The 27,458-nt window shown below is 39.1% G+C and overlaps 1 protein-coding gene across 1 annotated transcript in view; it reads right to left on the reverse strand.

Moving 5' to 3' along the window:
- Tbc1d19 (TBC1 domain family member 19) overlaps nt 1–27,458 on the reverse strand; it is a 118,480-nt gene that overhangs the window by 52,924 nt on the left and 38,098 nt on the right. Inside the window, exons 12-13 of the mRNA XM_032915995.1 lie at nt 22,409–22,483; nt 19,166–19,228 (exon numbers count right to left, since the gene is read on the reverse strand). Of these exons, the coding sequence (XP_032771886.1) occupies nt 19,166–19,228; nt 22,409–22,483 (138 nt within the window). The remainder of the gene's footprint in view (nt 1–19,165; nt 19,229–22,408; nt 22,484–27,458) is intronic.

Below are 27,458 nucleotides of genomic sequence, written 5' to 3' on the forward strand. Positions count from 1 at the left end.
ATAGAATAATGCTCCAAAGATACTCAAATCTCAGTCTTTGGGACCTGTAGCTATGTGGTATTCTATGATAAAAGTAATGTAATTGGATCAGTGGAGACTAGTCTTCACAACTAAGCATTTTGATTGGATGTAGTTTTCTGTAATAGTCTCTGTCTTATGCAAAACAAGTTTCCTTGATTATAGATGAGAACTATGCTTACTTATGGGAATAAAGACAGATATTTAGAATGCAGCTAGGAATTGTGCTGGTTTAATAAAGTAGTAGTTGTAGGTATTTGTCCAAGATACGTGACTTCACTAGGCCCAGGAAGTTGGCTAGGTTTTCAGTACTAGGCATCATTTTCCTCTTGTTTAGCAAGCCTTAAGCCTAACTCATTACTGCCAAGTTACACATCCCACTATTGCACCCTTAGGGTTATCATTCCATGCTGGTTGTTGTTGTGGTTTATAGGCAGCACAGCTGGGGAGGACCTCTAGTTGCTTCCTCCCTTAGAAGCTGGCACAGTGCCTTCTGTACCATAAAAGCAAGTCCTCAGGGAGGAGGCTTTCAGGTCAGTTCCAGTTCAGGGACCTCTGGGCCCTTACCTTAAAGTGCATTGTGTTTTTAGCAATAGGGACTTCTCCTCTACTTTGGGTGGAATCTAGAGCAATAACAATAGCCTATAATACTTTGGGAGCCTCTTGGCCAAATCCTGCACCTAGGACTTGGGGATCATTTTGAAGAGGGACAGAAAGATTGTAACAGAAGAGCACACAGTTTGCTGTGAGGTTATGTCTTCTAGAACTGTGTAAAGCTACACCTATGAAATCTTAGCAACACAGTTGCCTGAATATGAGCTGAACAAGGAAGAGACTTAGAGACATGCAAATGTGGAAGGGGGAAACTCAAGAGGCCTCAATCCTAGATAAAGAACCACAGTCAATCAAGGAATGCTGAGAGCTGGAGAAATAGTCTTCCCCTGGGAAGAGCATGCCAACTGCTTATCTAATACCAAATGGTCATCTCTGGAAACATAAATACAAGTAACATTATATGGACTGAGTAGGTTGTATTTATGTACTTTGGAATATATAAGTATATTTGAAAGTTAAACAACTTTACAGAAAATGGCCATGAATTTGAAAGAAAGCAAGTTGTCAAGCGGGCATGGAAGGAGGAAAAGGGAAGGCATAAATGTTCTAATTATAACATAAAAATAATTTTAAAAAATTGGTTTTATAGATGACATTAAATTCACAATCATAAATGGTAAGATTATCCAGGGTTATATGACTGGACCCAACATAATCATAAGGATCTTATAAATGAGACACAGAAGAAAGGAAGTCAAAGTGACATACTATCTGCTGGCTTTGAAAATGAGGGAAACAGCAGGGGGCAAAGAATAAAAGTACATTCTGGGCTTGGGTGGTAGGATGTTTGCCTAGCATGTTCAAGGCCTGAATCCCCGGCACCACATGAGCCCAACAATAGAGAACTGGTGGCAGGAGGATTAAAAGCAGACTCAAGGCCACCTAGGCTACATAACACCTTGTCTTTGCAATTGGTTTCTGAGAAGTCTCCAAATAAATACAATATAAGAAAAAGAAAGAAAATGCAAAAAAAAAAAAAAAAAGTACATTCTGGAAACAGGGTAAGAGAAAGACATGGGCTCTTCTTCAGAGCCCCCAAAGTAACCCTGCCCCATGAAACATGAATATAGTCAAGTAAAGCCATTCAGATTTCTATGTTTTAGAAACTCAAAAGGACTTATTTAGTTCAAACCAGTGAATTATAATAATACATTACAGTCACAAGCTAATACAGATAATAAATGAACCCAATAAATAAATCTAAGGAAAGGAAAAATACCCAAATATAAACCTGTAGCAATCTACAGTTGCATTAGAGAGGAAAATCCAAGGAAATGTCTATATCAATGTCCCCTCAGTTTAGCAGGCTGAGGTAGCACAGTAACCTTAGAAGAAGCTCTGTGATTAAATATATCCCCATAGAGGCCCTGCTGCCTGTGGGCCTCAGCGAAGGCAGGACATCTGAGACTTCTCTAAGGAGAATCCTGGGGCTGTAAAGTGAGAATGGCAGAGGTAGTGTGTTAGACAGTGTGTCCTGGGGTGCAACTCTGGGAGACAAGCAGAGAGCTGCCAACCCCAGCACTAGTCTGAGTGTGGCTAACTCTGATTTCCTTATCTGTCAATAGATGCAGGCGCATTGGAGATCTGCTAGGTTACATACTCTGAAAGGCCTGCTTACCTATTGAAAAAAAAAAAAAAAAAAAAAAAAACAAAAAAAAAAAAAAAAAAAACTAAATGTACTAAGTAAGATTACTCACAGCTAGGAGCTCTGTTGTTGAGAAGAAAGATAGGAACCAGGCACTGATGTGGTGTCAGTTGATACTACAGAGTCAGACCACGAATGTCTACAAAGAGCTTTCTTAAGTATGACAAAGTATATTTTTATAAATGTTTCTAAAGAAATAGGTTGTTTGTGTAATGAAACCACAAAAAAAATGGCAGATACCAACTGAGCAACACCTTTATCATATAAATGGTAACCATCTTCCCATTTGTGTATTTGAGTATTTTCTCCAAGCAAATGAAGAAATGATACATTTTCAAGAATGGCTTTCAAAGTATTTTACCCTGAATTAAATGTTCATAAATTAAAGGGCCGCTTGGCTTGCTGGGTTTTAGAAAGGGATGGGATTGTTCGGGGTCTTTGTAGTTGTATGGTGCTGGCATCTTATCTCTTGCCTTTTCATCTGTTAAAAACACATCAAGTTGCCCTGGAGAGCCAAGCATGCCAGTGATCCCTGTGCTTGAGATCTGGCTAAGGCAGGAGGATCACTAGTTTCAGGACAGCATGGGCTACATAGCAAGATGCTATGTAAAAATCAAACCCAAACAATGGGGATGTAGGAATTGGTCATCGAGAGAAGTACACTAAGATAATGAATTAGGGAGCACACAAAGCTACTTTCTATCCAGAAAACTAGCAAGCTGGCAGATATGTCAGGGAAGCAGGGAGTCTATCAACATCTTGGAAATTCGGGAAGACCTTCAGTGGTTAAGTTGTGGTTAATCTGGTCAACGCCAGCTGGTAACACATCACCATTTACCCACTCCCCATGCCACATTGTCAACGAGCAGCTGTACATGTTCTTAAGGCTCTTTCAAAGAAGGCAAATACTACCATGTATAACCTTGGCCAATACAAAGGCTATTTTCACTGAATTTGTATGTAACCAGTTTTTTAGTTATGATTGCCACCTCCCTTAAAGTATATGCCCTATAAAATTCCAGCATGCCTGACACTTCTATAAAGACAGAGAAATTCAACTGAGAATTCCACATCAACGTGTGAGTGAGCAGTTCTTCCTTGCTTGTGGTACTGGAAAGTTGCACTACTGCAGAGCTGTACAACACACTGGACACGGTGGCCTGGCCTGCTGATTACTACTTCTGCCCAGGGTGCTGCAGAGACAGCCAATGTGGAGGGAGAAGGGTCACGTGTTGTGCACACCTCCAAGACAGCCGTCTCATAGCTCTCTAGCTGAAAGGAAGGTCCTGGGATTTAAAGAGATATGATCCTACCCCTGCTTCATTCTTCTGCCCTCTTATTAAGACTCAGAACATTTAGCAAATGTTCCTAACTACAGAGAAAATTAGGAGCTGATCTTATATGTCCAGGTAAAAGTGTAGGCTCAGAAAAGCTCTGTAAAGACCTTAACATTATATCTTATGCTGATTTCAGAAATAACTTTCAAAAATCAAAGAAACAAAATCAAAAATTCCACAATAAAAAAATATGGGCTGAGAAGTGAGGAAAACTTAATTTTCTGATATACATATTATACTCAAATGTCCAGTTTTCAACAAAAATCACAAAGAATAAATACAAAGAAATGGGAAACTATGGCCCATTCAAAAAAAAAAAAAAAAAAAGTCAAATGACATTGTCCCATAAAAGATCTGATGGTAAATTTAATAGATTTGTGTGTTAGGACAATGATCTCGAAGATGCTAACATAAGAAATATGTAGAGAAAATAAACAATGACATTTGAAAATAGTGGAGACCCCAATCTACAGACACACTCAGAGAAGCAACAAAAACACAATGAAAAAGTAACTCAGGAGGTAGGGAAACTGTAACTGACACAAGAATTCACTGAAAGGATGACAGGCAGATTTGAACAGGCAGAACAGTCACCAGAGCTGAGGACAAAGAAATGGAAGTAAATGGGTTTGTGGAACTGGGGCGGGGGTGAGAGGGTAGGGGGGGGGGCAGGTGTGGGGGTGGGGGAGATGGGGCGGAGGAGTTGGGTATTAACAGGAACAGACATGGGAATCAATATCCTCACACTGACCACTAGGTGAGCTCTAGAGTCCAAAGAAGGAAGAGAAGGAAAGCTAATGTCTAGGAAGTGACAGTTTAGGGATTCCAGAATAAAACCCTGGAGAAGAGGGAACAGTGAGAAATCAGAAAAGCTGAATGAGATGTCAGCGGAAAAACACAGGGAAGCTCATAAGCATAGTATCCGAGAGGTCCAAAAAGGAAAGGAAATTCAAAAGGGCATGGTTAACTGTACATATAATCTCATAGTGGCTATGCTCAAGATCTACATAAGATCGAACTAGACAAAAATTCCTGTAAACAAAGGGGAGGGGATCAGGATGTCCGTCTCTCCCCTAGCTGAGGAATTATTGTCAACTAATGACTGGTGGAGAGGGAAAGTCAGTTGTCTTCCGGGACGCGACCCCTCACAGGCTCTCCTTGCTACAGGAGATGGTTCACCACCAATGCACACACAGGCAAGCAGCCATAACTGAACTCAATGCTTTGTTGGTGGTGGTTTTATTTTTGTTTTTCTAAAACAGAGCACGTGAAGTTGAGAGGAGAAAGTGAGGGACTAGAGAGAGATTGAAGGGAGGGAATAGGAATGCATATTTATCTCCATGTCTTAAATTCTTCAGCCATAACAAAGAATTAGATATTGTTTAAAACATTCCTCCTCGCAGTCAATACTGAACTATGTGCATTCCTAAAATGTTAACTGCTTTGCATAGACCTGAACATAAGGCTCTATTATATTGGCAAATTTTATCTACGTATTGATAATTCTCCCAATCTTCTCAGAGATAAAAGCTTTAATAAATATCTTTTGCAATATCTCTATCAGAACATTCAGTATTTGATTAACCAGATATGAGAATGAAAGATACTTTAGGGGCTGGGGAGATGGCCCAATAGGAAAAGTGCTGACTATGCAATCATGAAGGGCAGAGTTCGGATCCTCATAGCCCAGAACAAATGGTGGGTGGATGTGATGATCTGCTTGTAATTCCAGCACCAGCACTTGAAAGGTGGAGACAGGGAATCCCCAGACGAAGTTAGATGAAACTTATGGCTGAACTCTGAGTTCTAATGAGATTCTTCCTCAGTGATTAAGCAGAGAAACAACTGAGGAAGACTTTTGACATCAATGACGGCCAGCTTCCACATGCAGGTACACACATATGCATGTGCACCCAATCACGTGTAAACACACATATACAGGGCACATTTGCACACATGTGCACCTAGTCACATGTGAACACACATATGCAGGGAAAAATCCTTTCTTAAACCGCATTCAGTGACAAAACATACTGAAATGAAGTGTACCTTCTAGCTCTACTTCTCAGAACATGCTGCATATAGGACGATTTAGAATGTAACACAGAGTAAAAAAAAAATCCAGTCTTTATTATATGGATTCTTTTCTATGAACTTTTTATGTACATTGGACATGTTAACTTAAGTACTTTGTGATAATATCATTTAGTAAAGGAACCTAAATGCTTCTCTTAACCCAACCGATTTATTTCTCTTGAATAAGAGATGGTTTCTAACTTAACACATTTTAAAACTCCAAGATAACTGAAAATTCAGTATCACTAAATTTTGTAAGAATATCATGAAACATAAAAACTAAAATTAAGAGACACCGCCCAGACCTGAAGGGACCTGGTCAACAGCTCCCTGCACCCAAATCCCGTGGGAGGGAGAGCTAAACCTTCAGAGGGGCAGACACACCTGGGAAGCCAGAAGAGAATACACTCTGCCCATATTTCTGACTCCAGAGGAAAACACCTAACTCCATCTGGGACCCCGGTGCACGGGAGCCCCAGGAAAAGGAGGCGCAGGCCCTCCTGGTTGCCGCCCTCACAGAGAGCTCAAAAGCAGCCCCCAAGGAGCAATTTCAGCTGTGGGACCACAGGCTCCAAGCAACATGTCTGGTGGACTCAGGACACAGGTTCACAGGGACAGCTGAAGACCAGTAGACAGGAAAGACTACAGGCCCGAAAGCAGAACACTCTGTTCCCATACCTGGCTGAAAGAAAACAGGAAAACAGGTCTACAGCACTCCTGACACACAAGCCTATAGGATAGTCTAACTACTGTCAGAAATAGCAGAACAAAGTAACACCAGAGACAACCTGATGGCTAGAGGCAGGCAAAGGAACCCAAGCAACGGAAACCAAGACTACATGGCATCATTGGAGCCCAATTCTCCAACCAAAGCAAACACTGAATATCCAAACACACCAGAAAAGCAAGATCTAGATTTAAAATCACATTTGATCATGATGCTGGAAGACTTCAAGAAAGACATAAAGTATTCCCTTAGAGAAACACAGGAAAACATAAATAAACAAGTAGAAACCTATAGAGAGGAATCACAAAAGTCCCTGAAAGAATTCCAGGAAAACACAAACAGGTAAAGGAAATAAAAATGGAAATAGAAGCAATAAAGAAAGCACAAAGGGAGACAACTCTGGATATAGAAAACCAAAGGAAGAGACAAGGAGCCATAGATACAAGCATCACCAACAGAATATAAGAGATAGAAGAGAGAATCTCAGGAGTAGAAGATTCCATAGAAATCATCGACACGACTGTCAAAGATAATGGAAAAATGGAAAAAGCTACTTGTCCAAAACATACAGGAAATCCAGGACTCAATGAGAAGATCAAACCTAAGGATAATAGGTATAGAAGAGAGTAAAGACTCCCAACTCAAAGGACCAGTAAATATCTTCAACAAAATCATAGAAGAAAACCTCCCTAACCTAAAGAAAGAGATGCCCATAAACATACAAGAAACCTACAGAACTCCAAATAGATGGGACCAGAAAAGAAACTCCTCCTGTCACATAATAGTCAAAACACCAAATGCACAAAACAAAGAAAGAATATTAAAAGCAGTAAGGGAAAAAGGTCAAGTAACATATTAAGGCAGACCTATCAGAATCACACCAGACTTCTCACCAGAGACTATGAAAGCCAGAAGATTCTGGACAGATGTCATACAGACCCTAAGTGAACACAAATGCCAACCCCGGTTACTGTATTGCAACAAAATTCTCAATTAACATAGATGGAGAAACCAAGATATTCCATGACAAAACCAAATTTACACAATATCTTTCTACAAATCCAGCCCTACAAAGGATAATAAATGGTAAATAATAAATGGTAAAGCCTAACATAAGGAGGGAAGCTACACCCTAGAAAAAGCAAGAAACTAAAAGTCTTGGCAACAAAACAAAGAGAAGACAAGCACACAAACATAATCTCGCCTCCAAATACGAAGAAAACAGGAAGCAACATTCACTATTCCTTAATATCTCTCAACATCAATGGACTCAATTCCCAAATAAAAAGACATAACATAAGATTAACAAACTGGATAGGCAATGAGGACCCTGCATTCTGCTGCCTACAGGAAACACACCTCAGAGACAAAGACAGACACTACCTCGGAGTAAAAGGCTGGAAAACAACTTTCCAAGCAAATGGTCTGAAGAAGCAAGCTGGAGTAGCCATTCTAATATCGAATAAAATCAATTTTCAACCAAAAGTCATCAAAAAAGATAAGGAAGGACACTTCATATTCATCAAAGGAAAAATCCACCAAGATGAACTCGCAATCCTAAATATCTATGCTCCAAATACAAGGACACCTACATACATGAAAGAAACCTTACTAAAGCTCAAAGCACACATTGCACCTCACACAATAATAGTAGGAGATTTCAACACTCCACTCTCATCAATGGACAGATCATGGATACAGAAATTAAACAGAGACATAGACAGACTAAGAGAAGTCATGAACCAAATGGACTTAACAGATATTTATAGAACATTCTATCCTAAACCAAAGGATAAACCTTCTTCTCACCACCTTATGGTATTTTCTCCAAAATTGACCATATAATTGGTCATAAAACAGGCCTCAAAAGATACAGAAAGATAGAAATAATCCCAGCTAAAGCTGGTCTTCAACAACAATAAGGGAAGAACGCCCACATATACATGAAAATTCAACAATGCTCTACGCAATGATAACCTGGTCAAAGAAGAAATAAAGAAAGAAATTAAAGACTTCTTAGAATTTAATGAAAATGAAGGTACAACATACCCAAACTTATGGGACACAATGAAAGCTGTGCTAAAAGGAAAACTCATAGCTCTGAGTGCCTGCAGAAAGAAACAGGAGAGAACATATATCAGCAGCTTGACAGCACGCCTAAAAGCTCTAGAACAAAAAGAAGCAAATACATCCAGGAGGAGTAGAAGGCAGGAAATAATCAAACTCAGAGCTGAAATCAACCAAGTAGAAACAAAAAGGACTATACAAAGAATCAACGGAACCAAAAGTTGGTTCTTTGAGAAAATCAACAAGATAGATAAACCCCTAGCCAGACTAACGAGAGGACACAGAGCGTGTGTCCAAATTAACAAAATCAGAAATGAAAAAAGAGACATAACTACAGAATCAGAGGAAATTCGAAAAATCATCAGAAGCCTATATTCAACAAAACTTGAAAATCTGCAGGAAATGGACAATTTCCTAGACAGATACCAGGTACCGAAGTTAAATCAGGAACAGATAAACCATTTAAACAACCCCATAACTCCTAAAGAAATAAAAGCAGTCATTAAAGGTCTCCCAACCAAAAGGAGCCCAGGTCCAGACGGGTTTAGTGCAGAATTCTATCAGACCTCCATAGAAGACCTCATACCAATATTATCCAAACTATTCCACAACATCGAAACAGATGGAGCACTACCGAACTCCTTCTGTGAAGCCACAATTACTCTTATACCTAAACCACACAAAGACCCAACAAAGAAAGAGAACTTCAGACCAATTTCCTTGTGAATATCGGCGCAAAAATACTCAATAAAATTCTGGCAAACCGAATCCAAGAGCACATCAAAAAATCATCCATTATGGTCAAAAGTAGGCTTCATCCTAGGCATTCAGTGATCGTTTAATATTTGGAAAACCATCAACGTAATCCACTATGTAAACAAACTGAAAGATAAAAACCACATGATCATTTCATTAGATGCTGAGAAAGCATTTGACAAAATTCAACACCCCTTCATGATAAAAGTCCTGGAAAGAATAGGAATTCAAGGCCCATACCTAAACATAGTAAAAGCCATATACAGCAAACCAGTCGCTAACATTAAACTAAATGGAGAGAAACTTGAAGCAATCCCACTAAAATCAGGGACTAGACAAGGCTGCCCACTCTCTCCCTACTTATTCAATATAGTTCTTGAAGTTCTAGCCAGAGCAATCAGACAACAAAAAGAGATCAAAGGGATACAGATTGGAAAGAAGAAGTCAAAATATCAGTATTTGCAGATGATATGATAGTATATTTAAGTGATCCCAAAAGTTCCACCAGAGAATTAGTAGACCTGATAAACACCTTCAGCAAAGTGGCTGAAATTAACTCAAATAAATGAGTAGCCTTCCTCTACACAAAAGAGAAACAAGCTGAGAAAGAAATTAGGGAAATTACACCCTTCATAATAGTCCCAAATAATGTAAAATAACTCTGTGTGACTTTAACCAAGCAAGTGAAAGATCTGTATGGTAAGAACTTCAAGCCTCTGAAGAAAGAAATTGAAGAAGATCTCAGAAGATGGAAAGACCTCCCATGCTCATGGATTGGCAGGATTAATATAGTAAAAATGGCCATTTTACCAAAAGCGATCTACAGATTCAATGCAATCCCCATAAAAATACCAATCCAATTCTTCAGAGAGTTAGATAGAACAATTTGCAAATTCATCTGGAATAACAAAAAACCCAGGATACCTAAAACTATCCTCAACAATAAAAGGACTTCAGGGGGAATCACTATCCCTGAACTCAAGCAGTATTACAGAGCAATAGTGATAAAAACTGCATGGTATTGGTACAGAGACAGACAGACAGACCAGTGGAATAGAATTGAAGACCCAAAAATGAACCCACACACCTATCTATGGTCACTTGATTTTTGACAAAGGAGCCAAAACCATCCAATGGAAAAAAGATAGCATTTTCAGCAAATGGTGCTGGTTCAACTGGAGGTCAACATGTAGAAGAATGCAGATCGATCCATGCTTATCACCCAGTACAAAGCTTAAGTGGATCAAGGACTTCCACATCAAACCAGATACACTCAAACTAACAGAAGAAAAAGTGGGGAAGAATCTGGAACACATGGGCACTGGACAAAATTTCCTGAACAAAACACCAATGGCTTATTCTCTAAGATCAAGAATCGACAAATGGGATCTCATAAAACTGCAATGCTTTTGTAAGGCAAAGGACACTGTTGTTAGGACAAAATGGCAAAAGATCTTTACCAATCCTACAACAGATAGAGGGCTTATATCCAAAATATACAAAGCACTCAAGAATTTAGACTGCAGGGAGACAAATAACTCTATTAAAAAATGGGGTTCAGAACTAAACAAAGAATTCACAGCGGAGGAATGCCGAATGGCTGAGAAACACCTAAAGAAATGTTCAACATCTTTAGTCATAAGGGAAATGCAAATCAAAACCAACCCTGAGATTTTACCGCACACCAGTGAGAATAGCTAAGATCAAAAACTCAGGTGACAGTAAATGCTGGCGAGGATGTGGAGAAAGAGGAACACTCCTCCATTGTTGGTGGGATTGCAGACTGGTACAACCATTCTAGAAATCAATCTGGAGGTTCCTCAGAAAATTGGACATTGAACTGCCTGAGCATCCAGCTATACCACTCTTGGGCATATACCCAAAAGATGCCCCAACATATAAAAAAGACACATGCTCCACTATGTTCATAGCAGCCTTACTTAGAATAGCCAGAAGCTGGAAAGAACCCAGATGCCCTTCAACAGAGGAATGGATACAGAAAATGTGGTACATCTACACAATGGAATATTACTCAGCTATCAAAAACAATGACTTTATGAAATTCATAGGCAAATGGATGGAACTGAAAAATATCATCCTGAGTGAGGTAACCCAATCACAGAAAAGCACACACAGTATGCACTCATTGATAAGTGGATATTAGCCCAAATGCTTGAATTACCCTAGATGCACAGAACACATGAAACTCAAGAAGGATGACCAAAATGCAAATGCTTCACTTCTTCTTTAAAACGGGAACCAGAATACCCTTGGCAGGGAATAGGGAGGCAAAGTTTAGAACAGAGGCAGAAGGAACACCCATTCAGAGCCTGTCCCACATGTGGCCCATACATATACAGCCACCAAACTAGATAAGATGGATGAAGTAAAGTGCAGGCCGACAGGAACCGGATGTAGATCTCTCCTCAGAAACAGAGCCAGAATACAGCAAATACATAGGCGAATGCCATCATTAAACCACTGAACTGAAAACGGGACCCCCGTTGAAGGAATCAGAGAAAGGACTGAAAGAGCTTGAAGGGGCTTGAGACCCCATATGAACAACAATGCCAATCAACCAGAGCTTCCAGGGACTAAGCCACTACCCGTGGACTGACCCTGGGCTCATAGGTAGCAATGAGCATCAGTGGAAGGGGAAGCCCTGGGTCCTGCCAAGACTGAACCCCCAGTGAACGTGATTGTTGGGGGAGGGTAGTAATGGGGGAAGATGGGGGGGGAATACCCATAAAGGAGGGGGAGGGGTTAGGGGATTTTGGCCTGGAAACTGGGAAAGGGAATAACAATCAAAATGTAAATAAGAAATACCCAAGTTAATAACGATTAAAAAAACTAAAATTAAAATATTAAGTTGATTCCTTATTAAAAATATCTCTACAGAATTTGTACTGCATCCTAAGATGCAAAGGTAAGTAAGAGATGCTCAAGGGCAGGCCTGCCCCAAGTGGAAAATGACCAGGCTGCCTTAAAGATCACTGGAGTCCCCCTTCTGTACTTGGCATCACCATGCCACACACCATCTAATTCTGTAGTCCAGTCACAAAATTCAATAAACTCACTCTAACTGGAAGGAATACAAGCCCTTGCTATCCCAGAATAGCCAAATTTTCTCTATTATCATTAACAGTTTTCCTTAGAGTAGGTGTGTTGCTAGACAAGTGCCAACAGGAATGGAATCAAAGAAATGTTTTTCTTATCTTACTGTTCTCATTGACATACAAATGCATATGTATGAGTAAAAATCTATAAAATTTTCCCTAAAGAAAATGAATGCAATTTTAAATAGTACAATGTTGGTTTCAATGCATTTTATATAGATAGGTAGAGATAGATAGATAGATAGATAGATAGATAGATAGATAGATAGATAGATAGATAGATAGATAGATAGATAGATAGATAGATGAGTTCATATAGGGATGTTTTGGGCAACAACTCAAGATGCAACCCATTCCTGGTACTGAAGGTTCCACTTGAGTTAGTGCATTCTCTCTCCTCTATTATTTGGTGACTATATTTCATATATGTATATATTTTAGGAAGCTTCTATAATGTAGGCGTTCATAAGGTTTTTCAAATGGCTCTTAGTGTTAGTTGCCCTTCCCTATGTGTCTTCCTTTACCCTTCTCCCATCTCCTTTCCTATCTAATTTTTTATTCTACTTCACACTTTGTCTATGACACTATAGTCCATTTTCTATTCTTCGAGAGATCCTCTCAATAACGTTATACTCTATTTCCCATTCTTTAGGAGATCTTCTCTTCCCTATTACTAAGTACCTAACCTCTATAGTCATCTGGATTGTAACACAAATATCACAGGCGGAAAAGCTAACATCTACATATGAGAGAAACAATAATATTTATCTTTGGGGATCTGGGTTACTCACTTCATATAATTTTTTCTAGATATATTTACTTACCTGCTAATTTCATTTTTTAAACAGCCAAACACTATTCTGTTGGATTAATGTACTACACTTTTATCACCTCTTCATCAGTTGGTGGATGTTTAGGCTGTTCCCAATTTCTCGTTATTGTGAATACAGTGGTAGTAAGGATGGACACGTGTTCTCTCTGTAGTAGGATGAGGAGTCTTTTGGATATCTGCCTAAGAATGGTAGATCTGGATCGAGAGATTCTTTTATTAGTCAGGATTTTGTTTGTTCTCTCTTGCTTTTGGTTTTGATTTTAGGTGTGTGTACGTGCGTGCGTGCGTGCGTGCGTACGTGCGTGCGTGTGTGTGTGTTTACACATAAAGTTGGAGACAAGTTTGTTCAATCTCTTTGAGCTGTGTTGGAATTTTGATGGGGATTGGATTGAATCTGTGGATTGTTTTTAGTATTATTTTCACAAATTAATCCTACCAATTCATAAGCATGGGATATTTTTCCATCTGCTGGACTTTCCTTCAATTTCTTTCTTTGGTGCCTTAAAGTTTTTTTTTATCATAAAAGTCTTTTATGTGCTTGCTTGGAGTTATTCCACAGTTTTATTGCTGTTGTTACCTTAGGTTACTGTAAAAGGTGCTGTTTCTCTCATTTCTTTTTGTCATTTGTATAGATAGGCTACTGATTTTTGAATGTTAATTTTGTATCTTGTTTCTCTGTTGACTGTGTTTGTCAGCTGTACAAGATTCCTGGTGGAGTTTTGGGGGTCTTTTATATATAAAATCACATAATCGACAAGTAGATTGTTTATAAAGTTTTAAATAATCAAAGTAATTACACAGTAACTTTAAAATATCATCATGAAAAATACTTTTTATTAACTGGCTATATAAAAAATTTAATTGAGTAATTCCTCAAAAGAGAAAACTATATGTTGTAATTATCTTTTGTCTATGCAATGAGGATAAAATTCCACAGTGAAGCTTGTTTAAAAAAATAAAGAAAATAGTGTATAATGCAAACAGATTAATATTTAGTCTTTAGAAAGGAGGACGTCCTACCACAGGAGACAGGTCAGAAGAACATGGTAGATACTACTAATTGGGATAAGCCTGTCACAGAAAGGCAAAGATGGCAGGACTGTACTGGTGTGATTTCTCACAGGCAAACACACACTAACAGAGATTAGAGTAGATTTTGCCAGGAGGAGGGCTCAGAGGGAGTTGATATTCAGTGGGATAGCATTTTAGTTATGCAAAAGCTATCATAAATCCATTATATAGGCTATGCAACACATGTACTTGGTAGTAATTATTTAATAATCTTATTTATTTAATATTATTTGTAAACCACTAACAGCAGCTATAGTACTCATGTGATGTGACTAGAAAAAATATTAAACTAGGGCTGGAGAGATGGCTCAGTAGTAAAGAGCACTCACTGACTGCTCCTCCAGAGGTCCTAAGATCAATTCCCAGCAACCACATGGTGGCTTACAAGCATCTGCAATGGGATTTGATACCCTCTTCTGGTGTGTACTCATATACATAAAATAAATCTTTAAAAAATTGAACTAAAATATTAAGAAGGGAAGGAGAGACTAAAGCCCATGGTTAAGGTACTCCATGTCTAAAGAGAACGCTTTTTTTTTAAAAATTTTATTTTTCTTGGATATTTTATTGTAGGATGATGTCATTACACAAGTCAAGGCAGGTACAAGATAGAATAAGGCCTGTCATTGGATGAGAAGGAAGGATGGGGGATAGAAAAGTTCTAGAGGGGAGACTGGAGCAGGAGAAGCAGTAGAAAGAACATGGAGGTGGATGTTAAGATTCCTCTCTGAACATTTATAGGTTGTTATGAACATTCTTAAGGTATGGATGCTTTGTCTAGATGAACAAATTATATATTATCAATTGGATCAGAGGTTATTGTGTTGTGTGTTCTTTCATGTGGCAATTTAAATTTAAGAGACTGTGTGGTGGCTAGACACACTAGCCTGCCACAGAATTGGGATGTGTATGTCTGGCATGGTGGCAGCCTGCCTTGGGAACTAGATGGGTAGAGAGATTGTTGTCAGGCTCAGAGAGTAGCCATCGGCAGTGTGATACGGGTGACTGAGATGAAGATAATTACCAGGTGTCTTGGGGCACTATGGGGCCAGATCTAGTGTGGGGTAAAAGACAGCCTTTGATTTAATTTTACGGCAACATTTTATATATTTACACTTCAAATGTTAACCCTTTTCCCCCCTCTCCCACACTCCTCCCCTCTCCCCATGCTTCTATGAGGATGCTTCCCGTCCCACCCATCCACTCCCACCTCAATACCCTGGCATTACCCTACACTGGGGAACTGAGCCTTCACAGGACCATGGGCTTTTCCTCCTATTGATGCTGGACAATGCCATCCTCTGCTACATATGTGGCTAGAGCCATGGGCCCTCCATGTGTACTCATTGGTTGGTGGTTTAGTCCCTGGGAACTCGGGGTGGGGGGGGGAGGGAGGGGACTGGGTTAGTTGATACTGTTGTTCTTCCTATGGGGTTGCAAACTCCTTCAGCTCCTTAAGTCTTTCTCCAACTCTGCCATTGGGATCCCCAAGTTCAGTCTGATGGTTAGCTGCAAGCATCCTCATCTGTATCAGTAAGACTCTGGCAGAGCCCTCAGGAGACACCCATATCAGCCTCCTGTCAGCAAGCTTCTTGGCATCTGCAATAGTGACTGAGTTTGTTGTATATGGGATGGATCCCCAGGTGGGGCAGTCTTCAGGGGGTCTTTTCTTCAGTCCCTGCTCCACTCTTTGTTCCTGTATTTCTTCCCATGAGTATTTTGCTTCCCCTTCTAAGAAAGATTGAAAGATCCACATTTTGGTCTTCCTTCTTCTTGAGCTTCATATGATCTGTGAATTGTTTCTTAGGTATTCCAAGCTTTTGGGCTAATATCCACTTATCAGTGAGTGTACACCCTGTGTTTTCTTTTGCGATTGGGTTACCTCACTCAGGATATTTTCTGATTCTATCCATTTGCCTAAGAATTTCATGTAGTCTTTTGTTTTTATTAGCTGAGTCCAAGTCTATGGCCATACCACCCTGAACATGCCCGATCTCATCTGTTCTCAGAAGCTAAGCAGGGTCGGGCCTGGCTAGTACTTGGATGGAGAATGCTTTTCATAAGCACTCTACCAGCATCTCCAAAAGCACTATACAGTCATGCCCTGTCTCCTCTCCTACACTGCAGGCCCATCAAAGGAACTGAAGTTTACTCAGCGTGGTGATTGTAAGGATTTCCTGAAGATCATTCTAATTTCCTTAGAAAACGCATCCTCTGTTTGAAAATGATTCTGCTGTCTGACTTGTCCACTTTCAAGTTTCTTACATGTAAGTGACTTATGTGTAGGGGTGAACATGCTTGATGGGTTATATCTGGTATTAACTGGAGAAAGTGTTAGTTACCCTTGCTTACTGACTCTATTCAGCAAGTGAGGTGCATTTGTCACCTCGCAAGCTCATGGTAGCCCCACCACAAGACTTTAAACCTGATAGTCTCTCTTCATTCACAAAACATGATAAACTTGTCAAATTTACACTTTCTGGAACTAAGCTCTGAAACACAATAGTCAAAGACTATAAATCATGTCATTGTTGTTGTTTTTTTCACATGTGTTAATTTATATATTCATAAGTTTTTAATGTGGTATGGTTGGTGTTCATGCATGTGGGGGCATATATGTGTGTACATGTATATTTGGTTGCATGTATGTACATGTACATATGTGTAAAGAGATTCAAGGGTAATTTCAGAGTCTTCCTTATTCACTGACGCAGGGTCTCTCACTTGAACCCAGAGATAGAATACAAGCTAGTCTAGTTAGCCATTTTGCTCCAGAGATCCCTGGCCCGTGCCTTATGAACATTGGAATTACTGTCCAACCATATGTCCACCAAGAATTTACATGGGTTCTGGAGATATGAACTCTAATCCCTGAGTTTACAAGCCAAGCATTTGCTTCAGAGTGCCATCTCCCTGCCTCTGTTAACCGTTTTGTGTTCATGATTGGGGAACATGATCTGGTATTGGTTAGGGGGGAAAAAATGAAGCCCTGAGGGTCAGCAGAAAGAATGGAAACAGGCAACCTTGGGTAGAAGGAGGTTGCAAGGACCCTCTAGAATGTACCATGGGAAGTGAGAGACCCTCAGGACTCTAGATGAGATGCCCTACAGTGGGGAGAGGGAACTTATTGAGCCCATCTCCAGCAGAAAGACAGGGCATCAAATGAGAGATGGGGTTGCTATCCCACAGTCAAAACTCTGACCCATAATTCTTCCTGTCTGAAAGAACTGCAGGGATGGAGAAGAGCCTGAGGAAAAGAAGGTCCCAAGACAGGCCCAAAGTGGGTTCCAGCTCAAGGGGAGGCCCCAAGACCTGACACCATTACTGAAGCTATGGAGCATTCACAAAAAGGGACCTATCATGACTGCCCTCTGAAAGACCCAACAAACAGCTGAAAGAGTCAGATGCAGATGTGCTCCCAACCAATGAACAGAAGCTGCTGACCCCTCTGGTTGAATTAGGGAAAAGCTGGAGGAAGCTGAGGAGGAGGGCAACCCTGTAGGAGGACCAGCAGTCTCAATTAACCTGGACCCCGGAGATCTTTCAGACACTGGATCACCAACCAGGCAGCATACATCAGCTGAGATGAGGCTCCCAACACATATACAACAGAGGACTCCTGGGTCTGGGTCCAGTCAGAGAAGATGCCCTAACCCTCAAGACACTGGAGACCCCAGGAAGTTTAGAGGCCTGGGTGGGTGGGTGGGATGGGAACATCCTTGTGGAGATGGCAGGAGATGGGGGGAAGTATGGGACGTGGAACAGTCGAAGGGTGGACCGGGAGGGGATTAAATCTGGAGTATAAATAAATAAATTTATTTTATGGAATTAGGTGAAAATGATATTTACTACTGAATAGTGAACAGCTTAATATTTCATTTGATTATTAATGATTTGCCAAGTCAAAGATGATATAGTAGATTTGGAGATACTGGTATTTTCAAATAAACAAATGCTTTTCATTTAAAAAAAAACACCATAGAAAGAATCAAAAACATTAATTAGCAGATAAATTTGGATGTTTTAGGTTTTTTATTCAAATTATTCCTCTACTTATTTAACTACTCTCTGTTTCCTTAGGAATCAGTTCAGGAGAAGACCCGTTATATACAGGAATTATAACATGAGAAGGAAATCTAGGATTCTTTGATGCCAGGAAACCCTGGCCAGCTGGCACTATTAAAATACTAAAAATACTAAAATGAAGAAAACCTTCAAGTTTTGGATAAGAAAGCAAGCTGTGTTCACTTCTATATTGATCTGTGTTCCACACTCACTGAGTGCTTTCTGATTTTTCAAATGCACTGCTGAGCCATCCAATGAACTTTTCACTTCAGTTCTTTATTTTACAACTCTAGAATTTATTTTTTTAATTTCCATCTCTTTATTAACCTCTGTATTTGATGATATAAGTTATTATACCTTCCTTCATTATTTAAGAAACATTTCTTTTAGTTCCTTGACATACTGATTTTTAAATAATGTTTATTCAACCTAATACACATATACAATACATCTTCATTCTATACATCCCAAATTCCCATCTCTCACTTACCTTGTACTTAGAAATATTTCTAATTGATGCTTTGAAGTTTTTGTCTGTCAACATGATCAGAATAATCATGATTCTCCCCATTGATTTTAAAACAGTTATTTTTCATATTTCTGATAGAAAGGATCATATAAAATGTATTCTCTAAACATCTTGGAATTACTTCTATATTAAGTTGACATCAAGTTTTAGAATTTGTGCCAACAAAAATGATAGAAATTTAACCTGCTAGCTCATCCTGGCTACAGAAGCTCATCTAGGAATTCAGAGAATTTACTTAACTATAGAGTATCTATTAAGCATTATAATGTAGAAAACCTAAAACAAAGATATTGAATAATTTTAAAACTTACCTGATATAAATAATCTTCAAATACAAAATAGTAATCATCATTGCTTGCTGTCAGCTTCACATCCTATAATTAAAAGTTACAAAGCACTGAAAATTACTCAAATGAACCTGCTTATAGCTCTAAGGAATAAATATAATGTTTGGAAATAATATTACAATGAATTTTAAATTTTATGTAATGCTATAGACATTGTCTACTGAGATTTTATCCCCACTACGTATTTACTTGGACAAAATATCTATATTTGATTTCTAATTCCTTAAGATTTCATTAATAACTGTTTGTGATTTATTTCAGTTAATCTTCCTTTTAGATGTCATAAAGCTGGAAAAGAAAAACAAACAGGATCACAATCCCCAGCAACAAACCTCTCTCTCTCTCTCTCTCTCTCTCTCTCTCTCTCTTTCTCTTCCCACTCTGTGTTTGGCATTGGTTACCTGAAACCACCATCTGCTCCTGGGACTAATAACTGATGTGATTTTCTGCCTTCATCCTTCAGGATTAGTTCATGAAATCCCCTGGGTAGAATACTGGTCCTTTCTTTAGACACTTCTATGTGCAGCTCCTGGTCAGAGACTACTTAAAAAACTCCTACTCTCCCAGTGAGACTCCATGCTCCCTCAGCTCCTATGCATTGCTTTATATGCTTAGCTTCATCACAAGGCCTGACACTTAAATGCCCAACACATATATGATGAAAAATTCAAATGGTAAGACTAGCAGAAACTAATTGTAGTTCTCTGTGCTACAGTGCAATGCATTGCAAAAAGCTCAAATAACGAAGCAAAACATTCCCATTCTTTCTAGCTTGACTCTGATCAGCTTTTATGGTGAGTTGAACATGCTGATTGTGAAAATTCAGTTATGAGACTTCTAGCTGCATCTCTAGTACTCTAAATCTAGGTCTCTCTGCTTTGATAAGTGACCTCCAAAGCCTATGTGTTAAAGGCTTGAACACTCTTCTACTTCATATGCTCTTGAGAAGTGCTAGAAGTTTAAATGCTGGTACCCGTTTAGAGAAGTCCTGTTACTGAGAGCTGACTCTGAAGGGGCAATGGGCCCTGGCGCCTTTCTGTCCTTTTCTTCGTACCCAGCTGCCATGTGTCAAGTGACTTTGCTCTCTACCTTGACTTCTGCTATGAGGTACTGACTTGCCAAACTGAAAAGCTGTAAGGTCCTATGACCATGAACTGAGACTGAAATATACAGAAAAGTAAAGCACTCCCTCTTAAACATCAGTATGTCATATACTGTGTCATTGTAACAACAGAAAGCTGAGTCTCCATGTCTGTAAATAGGTAGAATATTACCTGCTTCAAAAGCTATAGTAAATGCTCTGATAGCATCAGATTCTGAGACAATACTCAGAAAACTCTGAACAAAAGCCTCTTCAGGTATATACTTAAAAAGAGGCACTGAACCTTGTATGATGACACGTTTGAACCCACCATTTAACCAATTCAACAAGTACTGATTGATCAGGATCAAGTATGCAAACAAAGAAAATGAAGACGATGTTTGTCTTCAAGAAGTCTACCATATTGGCTGGAGAGTAGATCAGTGGTTCAGAGACCCTGAGTTCAACTCCCAGTACTGACACAGCAGCTCACAACTGTATGTAACTGTAGCCCTATGAGATCTGTTGCCTGACCCCCATCTGTGCAGATGTCCATGCAGAACATACATATATACATACACACACATACATATATATATACATACATACATACATATACATATATGCATATATGTGCTTTTAAAAAAAGAATAGGTCTACCACATCAATGACAAGAACATATATGTAGTAAAAATATGGGAAGAATCACAATGACAGATTCTAACTATCCATGACTGCAGAGCTGAAAGAGTCTAGAATATTCAATTCAGCAGATGAATCAAACAGCAATTAAGGGATTAATGGCACAAGTCATGAACAGCTCTGGAGAAAACTTGAAACCGCAGAGTACAGGGAAAGAAAGGGTCGGTCATCTGACCCAGAGGCGCCACAGTGAAAGTGAAGATGGCGCATTCTCAGCAGAGTTGATACTCTGAGGCAAAACTGGTTCTTGGAAGGAAAATAATAAATAATTTATTAAAGAGGCACGTGGAGCACCAAAGCTAATCCCCACCCAACATAACCTTGTTCGTTGCCATTGTTAGAGAGGAATTAAGCTTTTTCCTTAGGAGTGTGATCATGAAGAATGACAAGCACTGGTCCAACTGGTGACAGAGTAAACCACGGAACCAGAGGGCCAGGCACGAGGCTAACTGTTGGGAAGTGAGGAGAACCTGGTACACTATAAGAATCTAAGAGTTCAGTTCAGGGAAGGTAGTTGATATTGCTTCCCACACCTTCCTTGAGCTATAATTACCCAGGGGTCGGTGGAATGTTTTTATCTACAGTCTGGCTCTTGGCACCAACTACTATCCCTACCATAAAACTTGATATATACTTACAGCTACATATTTAAAAGTGAAAGAAAACAGAAAGTTTATTAATGTGACTGGAGAGATGGCTCAATGGTCAAGTACAGTCCTGTTCTTGCAGAAGACCCAGGTTTTCTCACTTCAGACAGCTCACAACTGCCTGTAACTCTAGCTTCGGGGGTGCATGCGCTTATATGCAAAAACACTCCCACATGAAGATATATATATATATATATATATATATATATAATTTTAAATATTCAAAATAGTTTTATTACAAAGAAAATATTTGACTAAAATTTAAGAAATTAAAAGATAAAGAAAACTAAAATATCTTATTTTAATTTTGGTTACTTTCCATTTCCTTCATATGAAAGACTTGAATTTGAGATGGCCAATGGTTTTTATCTTCAGGAAAACTGGGGAAGGAATACTAGAATAACTCCCTAGGAAGGCAGACAACGGTACTGCCTGCAGACTTCCCTAGGCTTGGGAAGCCAGCCTCAGCTTCACAGGTATCACAATCGTTCAGTATATCCTCCCTCCCCCTGCCCTCCCCCCTTTTTGAGACGGGGCCTCCAAAGGCCCAGGCTGGTCTCAAACTTACTGTGGAGCCACACATGACCTTGAACTCCTAACTCTCCTTCCTCTGCCTTTAGGGTACAGGCATCAGATATGCACTACCATACACAGCCACTCAAATTATTTTTCAAGTTTCATATGTACTTTTGCCCCCAGTTCAAGCCCCGGGGATAGAAAAGTCTCCATTTGAACTGTTACTAATGAGATGGGAAAACGATGGATACTTTTACTTACTTTATAAATTAGACTGTCCACCAAAAGGTCATGCTGTATCACATTGGTTTTCAGCTGCTCATAATACAGGATATCCTAAATTTAAAAGTAAAATATACAAAGATTCAATGTTTATAAGGTCAGCCGCAAACCTAATAAACAGTAAACAATGATAAAATTATAGCTATTAAGAGGTATAGGGCCTCTGTTTTATTCATAATTCACATATTCACTACTATATGATAGCCAAGTAATAGTAGATGTTCAATAATATGCCTATTTCCATCCCTGGTACCTAGTGGATTTTCAATCAATTCTGCCAAACTGATTTTAATAAGGAATGGCTCTACCCTCCAGTGTAGAGGAATGTCAGTGCAGGGAGGTGGAAAGTGGTCGGGGATGGATGGGGGAGCACCCTCATAGAAGAAGGGGAAGGGGGACAGGATGGGGGTTTATGGACAGGAAACTGGGAAAGGGGATAACGTTTGAAATGTAAATGAAAAATATCTAATAAAAATAGCAATAAACACAAACAAGGAATATAATATTCATGAACTAGGTGTATCGTTTGATTTCTTGAACAACGTGAAATAGGTCCATGAGAACGAACTATCTTCCCCCACATTTGAGGAGCTTAGGCCCAGAGAGAAAACTAAGACGTCTCTGTCCACAGCCACAGACTGGTGAGTGTTGTAGCTCCAGCTTGACACTCTCCTAGCTGGCCAGACTACCAATGGCTCCCCCTTGGCAGCTTGGGCAGCTCCTTTGCATACTATGAGAGCTGGTCCTCAGGCCCAGCCAGCTCAATGCCTCTAAGTTTTGTATATCCTGATTTTAAAATAATGGCCCTGCAGATGGAGACTCAGGCTGTCTCTATGCAGTCTGTCCCTGTGCATAATCTGCAATAAGTCCTCTCCTGCACTATGCTTTTCTGTGTGCAGGATAACTGGGTAGTGCAGAACTACCTGACTACTCTTCAAGAACAAAAGTTCAAGTTCCCCTAGCCAAATAAGGTGCCATTTTATCGACACCTTTGCCTCTATAAACTCTGTCACAGGAGAGGTGACAGCTCGCTGTCCTGTTCATTTGGCCTTTTTCAATCTGAAAGCCTGTTTTTCCTGGCCACGTGAATTTCCACAGCAGAGAGTCCTCCTTCACAGTATTGTCGGCCTGTGCGTTAGGTGCTCTTTCTCTGTAGAACCTGTCAGGCTTTTCTGGGGAAGAACTACCTTCTGTCACTGTGCTGTAAACATTCCTTCAAAGTAACATGTTGCTTGAGTTTTATGGTAAATGCTGACAACTCTCTAAATGTTCTTTCTGGCCCTGGGTTTCTTGCATTAGGAAAGGCCTCCACACCACATATTTACACAAACAGCTTTGAAAAACTGCTAATTTTCACTCAAATATCTGTAAGCCTCCTGGAACCTTTTATTGCATCTGGTATCAAAGGGTCCTACTATTTTCTGTGAGGGTAACAGTGAATTATCAGCATCAGCATTAACAATGTCATTAGGAAAATTATAGCATAAGAGCTATTTATTAATCCAGCACCCTGTTTATTTGATAATAGCTTGGTAATTCTTAGGCATTTAACCTCTGTAAAAACCTGAAGATAACTACACCTACCTACAGAGTTTGTCCTAAACACTTGGTTCAGATAAGGTGATGTTTTATGGTGTTATGGCATCCCATCGGAGAACATGACGGAGATCTTAGTCATGCAAGACAAATCCACAACCTCCTGTGAGCTTTAGAAAAATGATAACACCAGCTTTGTTAGGTTGATATGAGGGGAATGGAAACATACAATAAGCTCCAAATGGAGCCTCCTCTAGAAAGCAGATTTTCTGAGGGTCAGGTTTTATTTTCTGTCTTTTGGGTACGTTTTCCTCATATGAGCTCTGTGGCTTTCCTACTTTCTTGACATTCAATTTTTCATATTTCTGCTATTATAAACCAGGTGTTTTCCACTTTTGCATTTCAAGTTCTTATTGGTAATATGGATAAAAGCAACTGATTTTAAACATTTTATGTACTATCTTATTAAAATATTTTAATTATAGTAATGTTTTAGTTTTCTAGGTATTTAACGTATCATGATCATCTCTGGAGAGCATGACTGTGTCTCTTTCTCCGATCCTAAACCAGGTCACTTCCCTGTCAGCACTGGCTGGAGCCTTAAAAACGATGCTGCAGAGCAGGGACACTACTGCAGCCTCGGTCTGATCCTGGTGAGAGGACGGTGAGATGTGCCATTCAGCTCTTACTCAGATTGCCCGTAGGACATACTCACAATCAGTACTTGGATGGCGACATTTGATTTGGAATGGCCTTTGGATTTTATCAAGGCCCTATGGCACTGACTGTTCCTTTTTTCTCCATTAATATGCTGATATATGTGACTGAAGGCCCAATAGCTATACCACCCATTACTCAGTGCCCTGCCCGTGTGAAGTCAGCTGCTCCACGCTGGACAGGACAGCCACCTTTCCCCACTCAGTGGTCATCTATGCTATATGTGTAGCCAAAGAAGATGGCCACTCCTGTCAGAGGCAGACAGCTCTGCAGGACAGAAGTACTATTGATGAGGTACGCTAAACTACATGTTGCCCTGGGACTTTTCTATCTCCTCTAGAAAGCAGAGAGAAACAGCTTGGTGACATCTGAAAAGGCTGAGTGAGTTTATACTACTAATATTTATTTCAATTTGTTAAAAATGTTTGTCCATATGTATGCTGGCATTAAAAACTGAAATAAAACCAATTACAGAAATTATTTCCATGGGTAATATACATTAAAATATTTCATCTGCATTACTCATGAGTTATAAATGCTCACAGATAATTTTACTTTAATTGCTATGCTCAATAAATTATTGGCAATTATATCTATGTTTTTATTATCAATTAATCAATGCTTTCCCTAGTCATTGCTAGAAAATTAATAAGTATCTTAATAAGAGAAATCATTAAAATACTAATTTTAGGACCAGATATTTCCATAAAGAAATATATATTCAATTGCATTGAATAAAACTTTAAACATAAAGACAAATTTTATTGGGTTCAATTATTCAAAAAAGTCAACAATCCCATAAATATAACTATGTAGTGATCTCATGGACTCATTGAACTGGTTAAACTTCAGACAAGTAATAAATTATTAGCAACAAAACAACAAATAAAAATACTGGATGACTGAATGAAAACAAGGCCATGCTTGTTCCAAAGCCATCTGTCCATAAGAACGTCAAGACTGCAGGCTAGATGTCAAAAATATGTCACAAAACAAGTTTATATGCTTTTCAATGTGCAGTTAAAATATATTTTCTTTTTCTAATAAGCAAATGAAGAGGGTTCTGTAGCCTTTATCAAATAAAGATAGCAATAGCACGTTCACATTGATTTTAGTACTAATTAACATACAATAAATTATAATGATTTATTGATATGGTATATACCAAAGTTTCTGTTTATACAGGAAATAATCATGCAATTAAACTTTTTTTTAACTTTTCTTTTAATTATTTTATATGCTGTATTATTCAGCTAAACAAATGTTTAACTTTTAGCATATTTTAGTTAAAATGCTTTGGATATTTAATATTCTATCTATTGGAGCTAGAGACATGGCAGAAATCTAGATGGACAAGTTATCTTCATAAAACTGGGTTAACCTAAGACATAAAAGAATTTTTTAGAAATCATATATATAGGTGACCTGCCTGCATTTATGGTTGTATACCAGAGAAGGTATTGGGTCCCCTGGGACTGGAGTTACGAATGGTTTGTGAGCTACTACATAGGCTCTAGGACTCAAACGTTAGTCCTCTGGGAGAGCAGCCAGTGTGCATAATTGCTGAACCATCTTTCCAGCCCCAAGACTGGTTTATAAATCAAGGAATTTAGGCACAAATTCAGAGACAGTTCTTGGAAGGTGACATGAGCTACCCTTTCCTAGGGTCACCACTGTGCAATGTGTTTTATTATAGTGTAGACAGTCATATACTTTACAGTGTCTTCATTTATTCAGAACAAAATACTCATAAATTAAAGGTAAATGTTATTTTCCACACTACTGTAGTTCCTCAAGATTTAAAAGCATCTACTAAACCATTTTTAAGGCTGTCTTCACCCTCAGAGCAGTAGGAGAGAAAGGGGTAACTATTTATGCCCCTCTAAGGAGCCCTACTCTCCCGTGAAAATAGAAAAGGAAAAAACTTTAAAAATAAAAAGGTAAATTAAAATGAAGACCAAGATTCTTCCAAGGACAAAACAGGCAACAGCATCAAATACAGCAGCTACCAGATTAAAAAGTTCACTCCTTGCTCTTTGGCAATGTGCGTAGGGCATTTGCTGGTATCAGTCAGGACATATACACTAGAGTATGGCAGACTGAGCAATTTATTAAATAAAACAATTCGTCTTATTAGTTAATGCAAATCATTAATGGAATTCACTATAGCAAACTTTTGTTTAAGATGAAGCTTTGAGTGGAAAGAGGACCAGGGAGAGCAGGGGAAACACAGACTCTAATCTACTTCAGTTCCTACAAGAGAGGCAGCAAACTGACTCCCTGCCAGCCTGCAGTGACTATCTGGGGGGTGGCTGCATAGATGAACTTTTTTTTTTCTGTAGTAGTGTTTGTTCATCTCAACTTGGACACCATTCTCTAAGAAAGAATTTGATGACCATAAAGGTAGTCATATTGATTCTTCATGAATATGTCTATCTTTAACTTCTCAAAAATTAAATAAGTTGTGGGTTGGAGCGACAGCCCAGCACTTAGGAGCACCGGCTACAATTCTAAAGTTCTCTGTTCAATCACCTGCTTGTAGACTCCTGGGCCAGGGGATCTAATGCTTTCATTTGGCCTCCGAAGGCCCCACGTGCAAGTGGTGTACAGATATACATTCACACATCATCACACACAACATTTTTTTAAAAATAATATTTTTAACTAAATAAGGATCCATTAATTCAACAAATATTTCCTGGCCATCTTGCATGTTATTAGGTATGACTTTTTTTCTCTCTTGCCATATCAGTCAGAACAGAAAAATAATACTAAG

The sequence above is a fragment of the Rattus rattus genome, chromosome 11 (assembly GCF_011064425.1).
Source record: "Rattus rattus isolate New Zealand chromosome 11, Rrattus_CSIRO_v1, whole genome shotgun sequence".
Taxonomy (NCBI): Eukaryota; Metazoa; Chordata; class Mammalia; order Rodentia; family Muridae; genus Rattus; species Rattus rattus.